The following is a 14,819-nucleotide window of genomic DNA, read 5'->3' as shown; positions in this document are numbered from 1 at the left end:
TTCTTGTTTTTAACAAATATCCTATAGCCTGATCGAATAACTAAAATTCAGTTCTACTCTTTACAGTCGCTCTATTTACAGCAGCTATAACTTTTTACAGTAGCTCTACTTACAGCTATAACATTTTACAGTCACTCTATTTACAGCTACAACTTTTTACAGTGACAGCATTTAAAGCTACTGAGTACCTAGTCTGTTATATAGGATGGAAAAATGAAGATTAAGTTTGAAACCTTTTCTCACCATTTTATTATTAAGAAAAGGCCTGAGCCTAAATATTTAAAGGCACATCCACAGTGCAACAGATAGAATTTTCTTCTTTCTTCAGGTTTGAAAATTCATTTAGTTTAATAGTTTAATAGTGGAACCTGTCATTCACACCTTTGTATGCTGTTTGAAACAAATAAAAGAAAGAAGTGGGGTTGTTTTTTTTTTTATCCAACTAGAATGCTTAATTGAATTTCTCTTCTTAGTTTGGGCAGATTATATATTACAGTTTATCTATTTTTTTTTTAATACCACATATTTTTTATAGCTTTATTAAGTGCTGCTTTCAAAATGTTCATTGCATCATGTTTTAACATTACTCTGCTTAGTAATGAGATATAAAAGGTCAGTCATTTAAGATCTAAACACGTTGTTAACATAGTTCCTTAGGTAACATTATACATGTACTAAAGGGCATTTTGGATTTTAACATGGGTCACAACTAGCAGTTTCAAAGTTAATTTAGCATTATATTGTAGATGAATCAAAAATAAATGTTGCATGAAGTGCATGAAATAATTTATCCATACCTACCTGACAATCATGCTTGCCATTAAGTTTGGACGGCTCTAGCATAGTGGCACTTTTTGGCATCAGCATTTGACATTATAAAACAATATATTATGTACGGGTTTATCAAAATTTGCATATACATGTATTGACAAATATTACTTGATGCAATGAATATTCAAAGTACTGTGATGGGTATATAGCATGAAAGTTTGATTAATTTCATTTACAAAATTTAATGTTAATATGCAGTCAAACTTCATTATCTCGAATTAGATGGGACTATTTAAAAAAAAAACTTTGAGGTATCTGCGTTTTCGAGATATTGAGGGTAAGATACTTTAAAAATAAGTGGTTATATATATATAGGACTTACAAAAAATTACTTTGACATATTCATTGTATTCAAGATATAAAATGTTCAAGATATCCAAGTACAACTGTAATACTGTTATAAAGATTTGTAGTCATAGTTTGTTTCTAGATAAGTTCATTTAATAAGAGAAAGAAAGTAATTATTCAAGCAAAAATACTTTTAAAAGAATTAAATGTAAAAATTGTCTCAGGACTCAGCAATCAGAAGGGCAGTTATTTATGCAAGTTAAGTACTTTTTCATTTCTTTTTTCCCCCCAGTGATATGTGCTCAAGGCCTGATTGGCAAAGATAAAACGGGTACAAGTGATCCCTATGTCACCGTACAAGTTGGAAAAGTCAAGAAGCGCACAAAAACCGTCCCCCAGAACCTCAACCCCGACTGGAATGAAAAGTTTTATTTGTGAGTAGAAACTAAAGAATACTTTTCTTTATATAATACAGTGCCCCATGGAGGAAACACTGTTTTTGGAACGTCATGCAATTGATTTTGTTATATATATGTTCAAACATTGTTTGAGCTTTTTGAAAATTGATAATCAATCTTTACAGACGTATTCGATGATTTTTTTTTCCTGACCATTCTGATTTCAGTGAGTGCCATAATTCGTCAGACAGGATAAAAGTGCGAGTTTGGTATGTATAACTTCTCTTTAATCAAAAAATGTAAATAGATATAATTTTTTCTATGTATTGCTGTAGACAATAATTGTATAAATTGATAAAAAAATATTGAATGAAGGAATTAAGATTCTTAAACTATATGCATGATCGCAAAATTAATGTATTTTCTGAGCATATATATAAATACAAAATGTGATTGCATTGAATTAAACAATTTTTTTCCAGAATTGCAACTATCAGGTGTATGCTTGAAAAATGATGCTTTATTGTGAACAATTTTGTTACTTCTTTTATTATTTTTTTTATTTTGGAAGGTGGGGGTTAGGGGTTTGGGTTCGGATACAGTGCATCATTCTGTAAAGATCGAGATAATCCTTTATGTCTAGGGGATGACACTTTTCAAGCATTCACTGTGATTAGTACATTTTTTAGTGAGTTCACAATGCTTATTAATTAGCTGGTCACCTGATTTCCTCGGTTTACATAGTTCTGTGGTGTATGTCGATTATGATTTTCTTTATTGAACAAATGAATTAGGTCAACATCATTCCCCCTCTATATCATATGTGACAGTCAAAGCCTTATCAATGTCTTAGTAGCCTGTAACTCCAAGAATCATGCGTACTCTTTTTATTTCATTTGTCAATTGTTCTCGCGATATAATTTTTTTAACAATTCATGAACATTTTTTTTGTAAATTCACAAATTTTAGGTTTGCTTTGATTTTATTTGGCCTTTTTGTCCAAGGAAAACAATAAATTAGCCTTAAGGATAATGTTATATTTAAAAATTGCTTCTATTTAAGACTTTTAGAAGAAATTTTTTTTTTTTGGTTGATTTAATAGAGAAAAAAAATATGATCTTGATTTAAGTTTAAAAATAAAAAGGATGAAAGAAAAAACGATTTTTTGGGGGGTGAAAAAATAAAATGGCAAGGATCGAGCAATGTTTGAAGGTTGTCCTCAGTATTGACACTTGTCTGTGTGCATCACAAGTTAGCCCTTATTTTAGGGATGAAGACAACGATTTGAAATCAAAACTTATGCAGAAATTGACCCGTGAATCTGATGACTTCTTGGGTCAGACCATTATCGAAGTGCGTACGTTAAGTGGAGAAATGGATGTATGGTATAACTTGGGTAAGTTCCCCACGCCATGCCATTGCCACGCACCATGAACATTTTTTTTTTCTCATTCGTGTATCTCTGTGTGGTTATAGTTTATATGGCATGGTTATTAGGGCAATCTTTTTGACAATCTTATTTTTTTTTCTTCATTTATTTATATTAATTTTTTTTTTTTTGGTTGGTTACATCTCCATGCTTTCATGTGTCACTGCCAGTCGTGCCTAATATTTTTAGCTTGTCTCTGCTTCGACGGTTGATCGACACTTGCCAGCTTTAGGTTCCAGCCAGATCATGCTTTTTCCCCACTCTCAGCTTATCAGCCACTTAAAAGCCAGTACACTTGCATTCTGTAAAATTGCATCATATGCTCCAAGATATTTTTTGTTTAAAAATTATGGTCAGTCAAAAAGAACTCTTCTGCTAAATTAAAACAGTTTAGAATTTCATTGAAGTTTTTAAAAATCTTGATGGAGCATAATATGTAGGTTTTGCAGTGTGGAAGATAAAGCTAATTCAGAGAGCATTGCAAGCAGTTGACATGTGATGATGAAAGTATTGGAGTTCTATTAGGGCCAGTCTTGATGGATCAGTGATTAGTTGAATTGTCAGTTCCTATGGCAACTTCAGTCATGTAGAACAAGAAAGGACAAACCAACTAGCTGACTGATCGTCAATTATTTTTTTTCTTCAAAATATTTAACTTTTTTTAGTTTTAGCTAATCCTTCTAAATGTTGTGTTTTGTTGGAAACACTCTTTCAGGGATGAAGATGATGATATAAAATCCAGACTGCGTCAAAAATTCACAAGAGAGTCGGATGATTTTCTGGGTCAGACTCTAATCGACGTCACCACGCTTAGCGGTGACATGGACGTCTGGTATAATCTAGGTCAGTTCATGGCTCAAAGTGAAAAGAAAAACAACAAAAAACCAGATCAATCTAAAATCCTGTACAAACCAGCATCATTACTCACTTTTGAATGCCTCCTATTTGTATCGACGTCTGTAAACCTTCCAAATTTCCCTTCTGTTTCTTGTATATGAAAACCTTTTTTTTTTTTACTTCATTTTTTTTTTTATTTTGCTGGTAAATTTTTACTTAGCATTCAAATCCTGTAGAGAGACCACCACTGCTATTTTGGCAGCTACATATTTTGTAATAATCACTTTCCAGTCACTGCTCCAAAAGTTTTACAAACACACTTTCATCACTTGATGTATATATTTATAGAGAGTATTAACTCTTTAGAAAGTTGCAGGCCTAGGCCCATCACCTGTTTATATTAGAAGTTTATTGTCATCAAATGCTTTGACTGATTTTATTTTGGAAATGTCATTAGTACAATGGAGCTATCGTGGTTATAAGCTGTTATTCGTAAAAAATGTAGAAGAAAAAACAACAACCATCAAGGATTACTAATAACTTCTTTACAAAGAACATTAATGTATAGATTTAAAATGAAAGACTTATACTTGGTCTTCAATGTTTAGAATATTGCAAGCCAATCAAATGAACTCAAGATATTCGAGCATATATTTGCATATTTAACAATTTCAAAAGGATATTTATCCTATTTTATACCTCAGGGTATACATCCTCCAGGCTATGCGTGAGCTTATTCAGCATATTCATAAGAAAATATATGGTAATTATACTCCCGCTCTGAAGGAGAGGGGGTATACTGTTTTACCCTTGTGTGTCTGTCTGTCCGTCCGTCCGTCTGTCCGTCCATCTGTCTGTCCGTCCGTAACAAAAATTTCTGTTGCATTTATCTCAGCAACTATTTATCGCAGATGCTTGAAATTTTTACACAGTGTTTTTTAAGGTATGCCATATCGTGGGATATATTTTTGTACCAATCGGACGTCAACTTCCTGTTAAATGACGACTTTGCTTTTTTTTTAACCAAAATTTTCAAACAAATTTTCGTCAAAGATTTCTCAGCAACTATTTATCGCAGATGCTTGAAATTTTAACACACTATTTGTTTTGGCATGCCATATTGTGGGATTTATTTTTGTATCAATCGGACTTCAACTTCCTGTTAAATGACGACTTTGCTTATTTTTAGCCAAATTTTTCAAACAAATTTTTGTCAAAGATTTCTCAGCAACTATATAACGCAGATGCTTGAAATTTTTACACAATATTTGTATAGGCATGCCATATCGTGGGATATATTTTTGTTCCAATCGGGCGTCAACTTTGTGTTAAATGAAGACTTTGTTTATTTTTAGCCAAAATTTTCAAACAAATTTCCGTCAAAGATTTCTCAGCAACTATTAATCGCAGATGCTTGAAATTTTAACACACTATTTGTTTAGGCATGCCATATTATGGGATATATTTCTGTACCAATCGGATGCCAGCTTTCTGTTAAATGTCGACTTTGCTTATTTTGCGTATTCACATCAGAGCGGGGGTATCACTAGTGAGTATTGGCTCACAGATATCTTGTTTCATTTCTCAAATTCATAATGTAAACAATTTGATGCCAGCAATCTCTAATGATTCATCAAATAAATACATACATGCGCAGTGTATTTTTCTTGCCCTTTGGTATACTTATTACTTTTTATATATCAAGTTAATGATTCTCAATTACGCATGAAGTCTTAACCCCCTCCCCTTTCATTCTCCTGTTAATTTTGTCCCCTACAATTGCATTAAGACCATGTTACAATTTGTACCTAGTTACACGTGTATATATATACCTCTCCTTATGCCAGCATGGCTATCCATGGTTTTTCTTTTTGATTTAGAGAAATCCGTGTATATCAAGATAGATTGTTAACCAACAAAACATTACAACAGCTACCTTTTACTGAGTTAATCTTAAAATATAATCATGGCAATTCCTTTTATGGGTTTGGTTTTCAAATCTGCATGTTTTGAAATTGTATTGAAATTCCTAATTAGCTTGTGATAGCACGTGCATGGATGCATGTAGAGATTCAGATTTCTTTCCTTCTTGTTTTTTTTTTTTTTGCATTTCTTGTTTTCATTGGTCATTTAGTTATCTTCCAAATTTAGGTGTTGGTCATGTTTGCAGTTTACACACATTATGCACTTAAGAAATTTTCATGATGCAATGCATTTTAAATTTTAAAAATATAATTGTAATATCACTCAGATTTAGATTTAATTTTTTTTTCAACAAAATAAGAAAATTGAAAGCTCAGGAAATCATGAAGGTTTTGTATAAACATTGATTATGTTCTTCATTTGATAAAAGTTGTTTAAAATTGTGTTAATTGCATAACATTTTACGCTAATTCTCATGATCATTCAGGTATTTTGTTTCCTAAAGATTTATAAAGCTAGAGAAAACAAATATTTATGACATTACATCTTAATGCATGTGTAGATAAAATGCCAGTCAATTTAGCAGTCCGAAGCAACCATGCCATTTTCTTTTTTTTTTGTAAAATTGATTTAATGCCGGAAAATTAAATTTTAATGCTTATAGAGTGCCAAGAGAATAAAAAAGATTATTATTATTAAAATCGTAATTGGCATTTGCAAAGAATTACATAATTTCAAATTTTGTGAGACTGTGAGTATTTTTTAAAAAAGCTCCACTTTGAAACAGTTGAAATAATGTTACTCTTCAGAGAAGAGAACAGATAAGTCAGCAGTGTCTGGAGCCATACGGTTACACATTAGTGTGGAAATCAAGGGAGAGGAGAAGGTGGCACCTTACCATGTCCAGTACACCTGTCTGCACGAGGTAGGTGACACTGTAGCCACACCTGTATTGTATAATATATGTCATTGGTCAATTTCAGCTGCTTACATGTAGATTCCCAAATCCTTATGCTAGTATGTGATCATGTGGAAATCTGCTTAAATATGAAATGTTACTGACTTTGTTCGTAGGTTATCAAGCAGTTTGTTATTAACTTGTCGCAGAAGGAGCTAGTGTAGCATCACTGTAACTGATTGGGATGTGTATAATTGCATCTAAAAGTGTTAATTAAGTGCACTTGATTGGGCTGTGTTGGTACATCTAAATGTGTTTAGTGCGTTTGATGGGACTGTGTTAGTGAATTTAAAAGTGTTTAGAGAACATAAGCTTGTGGGCAAGATTGAAAAAAGATTTAAAGAACATAAAACCATCAAACTTTATATACTACTATACCAGTTGTCATTCACTTTCAATGAGGCTAAAAATATTATTGTACAATATTTCTCTATATTTGATAATGTCATGAAGTAGATACAGGTAACTTTCGATAGCTCGAAGTCCATGGGACTGAGTTCGAGTTTTCAAGAGTTCGGAATTTTCTAGGTTTACACACCAAGTAGGTGTTAATTAGGTATAGCGCTTGGAGATACACAGCGACTTCGAGGTATCGAGAGTAAGAAACTATAGATTTTGAACAACGGGACTGCAGTTTGACTTCGAGAGATCAAGAGTTTGAGAAATCATGAGTAAATTTGCTTAGTTATATAGGGAAAAAAATCGGGACCCTAGACTTACTTCGAGCAATCAAGAACTTCGAGGGATCGAAGTTTGAGCCATTGAGAGTTACCTGTACAACCCATTTGGGAGATTTTGAATAAATGCAGTAGAGATTGATAATCATTCCTTGTTTTCTTTCTCTGCAGAACTTGTTCCATTACTTGTGCGAGCAGACAGGGGGCGCTGTTAAACTGCCGGATGCCAAAGGAGTGAGTGCAGGCTTAAGCTTTCAATTCCGAAATTTGTGAAAAATATTTGCTCTCCATTTCTATATCTAACAAACAAGAAATGAGTCTATTCATTGTTTTTTCAAATTTCATAAATCAGCAGGATGAAGCATGGAAAGTTTACTTTGACGAGCCTGCACAAGAAATAGTGGATGAATTTGCCATGAGATATGGTATAGAGTCCATTTACCAAGCGATGACGTAAGTAATCAAATACTTTGCTTGGTTACATGAAAAATGAATGTAATGAATTTTAAAAGCAACGTTTTTGTCCTACATAATTCCTTTAAATTGCAAAAACTTTATAGATAAGTTGAATTGAAATGATCTCAAGAGAAATAAAACAATGAATTGTCATATTTTGCATGTTAACATTTAATTATTCAGTGAGACATGTATTTACTTTTATCAAGAAATAAGGTTACTGGGTACAAGTGTCTAAAGTTGGATGGAAGAAAAAATTCTTGAGAGGGCTACATTAATGCAGCTAGTCAGAAGTTTGTATTAGTTAATATTGTTAAACTGTCCTTCGGTTTCCAGACATTTCTCCTGCCTGTCCACTAAGTACATGTGTCCGGGGGTGCCTGCGGTCATGAGCACTCTACTTGCTAACATTAATGCCTTCTATGCACACACCACTGCCAGCACTGCTGTATCAGCTAGTGATAGATTCGCAGCATCCAACTTTGGAGTAAGTGAATTTTTTGATAATTTTTCAATTTAGAAAAAAAATATACAGACAGATTACAGCACAGGAGAATTGTCTAATGATAGACGTATGTTGAAAAGCAAAGTAATGAACGTGTTCAATTAATTTAGCAAATAAATTGATTAAATTACCGGTATTTCAATTTGATCAAAAAATTGTAAATGAGCATCTTTTGTTTTTCAGAAAGAAAAGTTTGTGAAGTTGTTGGATCAACTTCATAACTCCTTACGCATTGATCTCTCCATGTATAGAGTAAGTAAAATTATGAACAGATGAGTGTAAATATTGATATTACAAAAATGACTTAGATACATATATTAGAATTAAATGCATGTGTTGTTTTAAAGAATGCAAAATTATAGTACATGTAATATACAGTAAAAATTGAAAGAGTTATGTGAATATGAAGATGGAAAATGCTTGAAATATTGAATGTTAATTTTTAAAAAATGACCAGATTTTATAAATTTATAAGAAATAAATACATGAATTTACTGCACTTTGCTTGAGGGCCAGAATGACGCAGTTAATTATTAGACCTTCGGTCTGTCAGTTTGTCATGGCACCATTTTGCAGGATGAATATCATAAAGTATTTGAGCACCAATAATTTAAAGATACAAGGATAATTTGTTGACATCTAGTCCAATAAAAGTTCTTTTTTTTTCTCCTGCAGAATAACTTCCCAGCTACCGACAGGGCACGCCTCCAAGACCTCAAGTCCACTGTCGACCTGCTAACCAGCATAACTTTCTTCAGAATGAAGGTACGTCCCAAGGACTTCTACTCCCCCAAAAAACATTGATGTAGTGCGGTATTTACTCGTAGATTGTGAGCGTCTTGCTTGGTTTTTGTGACGTACGTACGTAACAATTCCTTCCTCTGTGGAATGATTTCGTAGCATCCCTCGCTTAGCATGCAAATTTTATGGTCCTGTGTAACTGTGTATTAGATCTCTATGTGAAATCACCCTTGGGTACGTAGCAGGGTAGTCAGAAATTATACAGCTCAATATCTTAGGTCAATTAGGGATTGAATATTAATTATTGAGCATTTTATCATAAAGGCCTGTAGCCAACTGGAGTTTTATTTAGGATTTATAAGATTGATAGATAGATATATATATATAATCAGATAGTTTAGCTTGCAAGAAATAGAAAATCATTCATTTTTAAATTTTTTACTATTTTTTTTTTTTAGATGCAGTTGATTAGAACAGTACTATTTATTCATATTTAGTTTAATCTATAGTCCTGAATGGAAGAATAGTTTACATTAATAATGGTACATGTACTTCTCAAAAATAGAAAAAGGAAAGTGAATGCCATACTCGTGTATTTTGTTTGTGTAAATTGAGGCAAGCAGAAGACCCTGTTGTGGAACATATGTGTACAGTATTTCATGTCAGTACTTTGATTGTAGATTTGTGTACAAAGTGAAGTGCAGGTAAAAGAACCAGATTTTAAATTGTTCGAAGTAGATAATACTGGTCAACTCTTTAATAGTGTGCTGTAGATACATCAAGGTGGTTTCTTTTTAAGAAAAAACGAAACGACAGAAGTAGAATTCTACTAATCTTTCTTGGGAATCAAGTTCTCCGGCTATAGGGTAGACTAACATAGGAAGGTTCTCCTGTGGGTTTGAGTAACTAGCTGGAACAGTTTGGGACTATGTAAATATATAGATCAAGATAAGTGAAATATTGAAAAAAAAATAATTTAGAAAATGCTAAAAATCTCTTACATAGTCGAGCCAAATTGTACTAACTAATTGAAACTATATTAAAATTTCTTTTTCTTAAAATTAACATTAAAAGTCTTTTAATTGATAAATTATGTGTATTTGAATAATGATTAAGTTCTGGTTAATTGAAGACCTTTTGCAGATGAAAGCGGAGAAAAATTTCGAAGTTATGTTTAACCTACGGGTTGTAAATTAACATTTTATTGATGTATATACTATACAATATGAATTAAAGTAAAAAAGATTCAATCTTGATTTATCAACAGAAATTTCTGTACAGTAATTGTGCTTTTGATTGGTTGTTGATATGTCCATTACTAATTTTTGATTGGTCCTTTTAATGTTATCACTAATTTTGATTGGTCCCTGATATTTTATTGCTAACAGGTGTACAAACAGGTAAGATATACTAATACCAGGGTAAACCTGAAGATGATATTTATTGTTCCTTGTTTCTTTCTCTCTTTCCTTCCTCTTCCTTTCTCTCACTCTTCATATGGCCACATCCTGATCTAACATCTGTTCTTCTGCACGCTGTCTTGTAATATGTATACATGCAGGAACTAAAAAAAAAAGATTTTTTAATTTTTCTATAAAACCTCATTGTGAATGCACACTTTTATATTAACAGATTTATTCAGCTGGATCATCAGAAAAGAAATTATTAGATAAATATATTAGCTTAATAAAGTAAATGTTAATGCATAAAGAGTTAACCAGCAGTGTTATAATATTAGATTCTATAAGTTTATAACTAATTCAAATATTTAATTTATTTGTTCAGCTTTTTAATTTCTTTATATTTTACCATGATAAGAACTTAATCTTCAACATTGAAAACAAAAATAAAATTTAACTTAATTCTTTTAAATACCAGTGATTTCATGTACTGCATTATGAAAGAGATATTATTTTTTATTTTGCCATATGTTTAATGTATTTTCATTATCAGTGTTGTTTTTATATTTAAAATTTTGTACATTGTATGCAACCCCCCCATGAAAAAATAGAAAAAAAGAAAGAAAAAAAACACCTTTAATTGTTAATGAGGTTCTATTTTAAGCAGTGTCTGATAATTTCACATATTTTCAGGTAAAATGTGATTCCCAATTAATTTGTTGGTCAATGGCTGTAATGCAAACAAAGTCTTATTTTACAACACACCATTTTCAAATTTACCTGAATTGATGTACTTATATCCAAACATGAATTAAAAACTGAAAAACACATTAAAATCTCAACTCATTTAATATTCCTTTTACTGTAAAAGTGAAGTCATTTGATGGTACATGTTTTAATTAACTTTGTACTGTTTAATTAATTTTGGTATTTTGTACTTTAATTTATTTGAATTATAGTTATCCCAGTAGAAATCTGAAGATGATTAGACTATATGTAGCATTGTACAGTCTGGCTAGACTTTACCTAATCAAATGTGTAGCTTCCACTTCTCGATAGGAATCAAAACAACCAATATATCATTCATCATTGCAGGTTCAAGAACTTCCTAGTCCTCCAAGAGCTAGCATTGTAGTAAAAGACTGTGTGATAGCCTGTATAAAGTCCACATACCAATTCTTATTTGATAACTGTTATGAACTGTACCAGAGGGAGTTTGTTCAAGCGGAACCCTCAGAATTGAACATTCCTGGATCGGAGGGTGTTAATGAGAACAGCCTGGACTTTTGGGATAAATTGATAGCTCTAATAGTGTCTATGATTGAAGAGGATAAGAATAGTTATACTCCAGTATTAAATCAGTAAGTAGATCTTTGTTTTCCAAGTTTATTGTAAATGAAGATTTGGGTCATATCTTCTTTCATATCTAACATTGATTTTTCCATTTTCATCTCATATGGTTATTGAAAGCAACAATTTAAAACTGCATACATGGTAGAAATTTCAACTGCCAAAGTCTTGTAAGCAATAATTAAGGTACTCTACCCTCTGATAAGAGAGGTAACTCTTGCTAGTGTAAATGAGAATTAATTCTTTATAAATTTTGATTTATCAAGTTAAAGAGCAACTTGTATCAGAAATTGCTTTTCAAGGTATTCTTAAACTGTATGCATTTCAGTTTGCTAATAAATATCTCTTGGAAAATAAAAAAAATTCTGAGAAAATAATCTGTAGAACCTTCAAGTAAGTGTCATTTTTCTCACGGATGAAAATACCGGTATATGGCTACACTTTGGCATTTTTATAAGAACTTTTCTTTGTTTTTAATGAACTTTCTTCCATTAATTGTCATAATAGTATGTTCTTATTTGTTTCTTATGTGTAGAGACTATCTGTAAGAAATTTTTGAAGATCTTAATTTTTAAATATGCTGGACTCTTTTGCTTAATTGCCTTTTCAAGAATTTTTATATTTTCTGATGTAATATACCAGTGAATGTTAATTATGCACTGCATCTTTTTTGAAATTTTCAAAATGTATGGAACCAGGCTTTCAGAATTAAAATTTTGGCCCTCCACTCAGCTTGAGTTTTAGTCACGATAGAATTATATTAATTAACTTTTAATTATTTCATTTTAATACCTTTTAATTGTATTAACTAATCTTTTCCAGTGGTCATATGAGATCAAGAGTTCCTAATGAAGCTTATATTGCTTTTTAATGACTAATTTAAAGCTATAAAGAAAACTTTTGGTGAAAAGGACATTTTAATATTTTCTCCAAGTTGCCATAACTTCCGTGTTAACAGATTATACTGTAATAATATTTAACCCCGAGCATATTTTTTAATCAGGAAATTTTTAACAGGCTTTAATTACTGTGTGATTTAGAAAATAAATGTCAATATTTTGTATCCTTTAACTATTTGATCAATTTCTTAAAAAAAAAAAAATGTTTGTTAGAATATCCCGATTTTATGCTGTAATTTGTTTAGTTGATTTCAGAATGTCATTTGTTGTTCAAATAACAAGAGGGTGAAAAGTGCAACTCTTAATGAGTTTCCTTTGAAAAATAGAGAATAACAAGTGGGCCAAAATGTCATGAAAGCTAACAAATTACCCTTAATCTAGAAAATGGATTCTTTTGATGGTCTTTAATTCACGCTGTTTGATGATCTATTTCTGAAATTTTCCTCTTTCTGTATGCAGATTCCCTCAGGAGTTGAATGTTGGGCAAGTGAGCGCTGCTAATATGTGGGCACTATTTGCACAACACTGTAGCATGTTCCTGAAAGGTAAAAAGAAATATACCGTAGACAGATGTTGAAATTAGCTATAAACAACACTCTGAATGTTTGAGACAATATCTTTATATTGGTATTTGTGTTGATCGAGTCTTCTTTCAAATTTGTACAGTGTACTTATTTAAATATGTCTCAAAAGATGAAATGCATACATTTCATATCTCTGTCAAATTGCATGTACAAATCTAAGCTATGTCTGCTTTAAATTTCATTGATGTTAAAGCTGAATACCACTCGTAAAAAGGCATGGTCACACCGGTACCTGGTATACAAACCCTTTGATTTCGTTACACCTGATTGCACACCTGAAACTCGTGGCTGACGTGTAGTATTCCTTTCGGTGTCTTTCGATTTTATGCATTTATTTCTTATTCTATGTTCATAATCTGTTTGTAAATAATGCATTGACCAATTTATTTCATGTAAGTATTCTCCAGGCTTGATGAAAGTGCGTAAAATTTGGTAATTTTACTGCGACTGAGTAACACAGCGAGGTGATATGTATTGTCCACACAGGTGAGACCTCTACAGCAAAGTACTTTGAACTATTTAGAGGTCTTTGCTTTAAATAGGGGTTGTAGTGACAGAAGTGATGAAAGAGAAATATGGGGGACAGCGCCTATTTACGAGCGGTGTTCAGCTTTAATTATGATAATCAAAAACTGTAACAGCAACTATATATTATATAAAAGGGCTAAACATATTTCTTAAACCTGGGTAATAATTAATTAAGCAAGCCCTATATAACATAGTCATAGAGAGAGAGAAAGAGAGAGAGAGAGAGAGAGAGAGAGAGAGAGAGAGAGGTTTTAAATGCAGCATCACCATATCTAGTAATGAAAATAAATATAATGGAGGAAAGTTTGGTTATATTTTTATCCATAAAATGCTTGGCATATTTCTTTTTAGATCAAGAACAGGAAAAACCATGTAAAAGTTCCGAGTATATGAATTTACATTTCAAGATAAAATGGCTGTATTCCAAGTTTATAGCTGACGTGCCTCAATACAAAGGAACTGTACCTGAATATCCAAGGTGAGTATCATAAGGTCATGATCAGTTTCATTTAAAGGTCAAGGTGAGTGGTGAGTGATCAAACTTCCTATGATACTTACAGTGTATTAAAGATACCAGTGGAAAATCTAATAAATGTGGTCTGTTTCTATCTTTCATAAATTGTTTTTTTTATCTTGTATGACTGTTTATTATATCATAAGATTATTAAAACTGATACTGTAGGTACATGTACATATATAAGCTTGAATTCAAAGCCCCTAGCTATGTTGAGTAAGCTATCATCTGTACATTTACAGTACCGGTACATGTAGCACACTGTATATTTAGTTGGTACATGTATTTAATCACATTTTCTCTAGCCAAGCTAGAGTTTTCATTCCACTCCGCTCCCCATAAACCAATCATAAAACATTCAGAGCTTGTCACCAAGTTTTTGAAATGAGATCTAGCTATTAAGGACTTACGGGAAGCAGAGTAAACAGAAAATTATCAAAGATCACTTAATTATTAATAAGGAAATGTCAGTATAAAGTTATTACAAGCCTATTTGATGAG

At 31.8% G+C, this 14,819-nt stretch overlaps 1 protein-coding gene across 32 annotated transcripts in view; it reads left to right on the top strand.

The window, feature by feature from the left end:
* Positions 1 to 14,819, top strand: part of LOC105330539 (protein unc-13 homolog B) — a 102,197-nt gene that overhangs the window by 76,708 nt on the left and 10,670 nt on the right. For 24 of the 32 annotated variants that reach the window (XR_010715046.1, XR_010715038.1, XR_010715040.1 and 21 more), the window contains 14 exons: positions 1,412 to 1,553; positions 1,745 to 1,786; positions 3,662 to 3,789; positions 6,516 to 6,631; positions 7,513 to 7,575; positions 7,694 to 7,794; positions 8,134 to 8,284; positions 8,486 to 8,554; positions 8,978 to 9,067; positions 9,724 to 9,747; positions 10,432 to 10,443; positions 11,539 to 11,804; positions 13,152 to 13,237; positions 14,156 to 14,282. Coding sequence is in view for 23 of the 32 variants with exons in the window: in XM_066088793.1 (XP_065944865.1) it covers positions 1,412 to 1,553; positions 1,745 to 1,786; positions 3,662 to 3,789; positions 6,516 to 6,631; positions 7,513 to 7,575; positions 7,694 to 7,794; positions 8,134 to 8,284; positions 8,486 to 8,554; positions 8,978 to 9,067; positions 9,724 to 9,747; positions 10,432 to 10,443; positions 11,539 to 11,804; positions 13,152 to 13,237; positions 14,156 to 14,282 (1,417 nt within the window). In the remaining 9 variants the exon portion in view is untranslated. Of the gene's footprint in view, positions 1 to 1,411; positions 1,554 to 1,744; positions 1,787 to 2,785; positions 2,914 to 3,661; positions 3,790 to 6,515; positions 6,632 to 7,512; positions 7,576 to 7,693; positions 7,795 to 8,133; positions 8,285 to 8,485; positions 8,555 to 8,977; positions 9,068 to 9,723; positions 9,748 to 10,431; positions 10,444 to 11,538; positions 11,805 to 13,151; positions 13,238 to 14,155; positions 14,283 to 14,819 lie in introns of all 32 variants that reach the window. The other 8 variants (XM_066088803.1, XM_066088801.1, XM_066088794.1 and 5 more) reach the window with 7 other exon arrangements.

Source organism: Magallana gigas, chromosome 6, assembly GCF_963853765.1.
Source record: "Magallana gigas chromosome 6, xbMagGiga1.1, whole genome shotgun sequence".
NCBI classification, from domain to species: Eukaryota; Metazoa; Mollusca; class Bivalvia; order Ostreida; family Ostreidae; genus Magallana; species Magallana gigas.
Note: the sequence above shows the minus strand (reverse complement) of the source record. Positions and strands in the feature narration are given on the sequence as shown.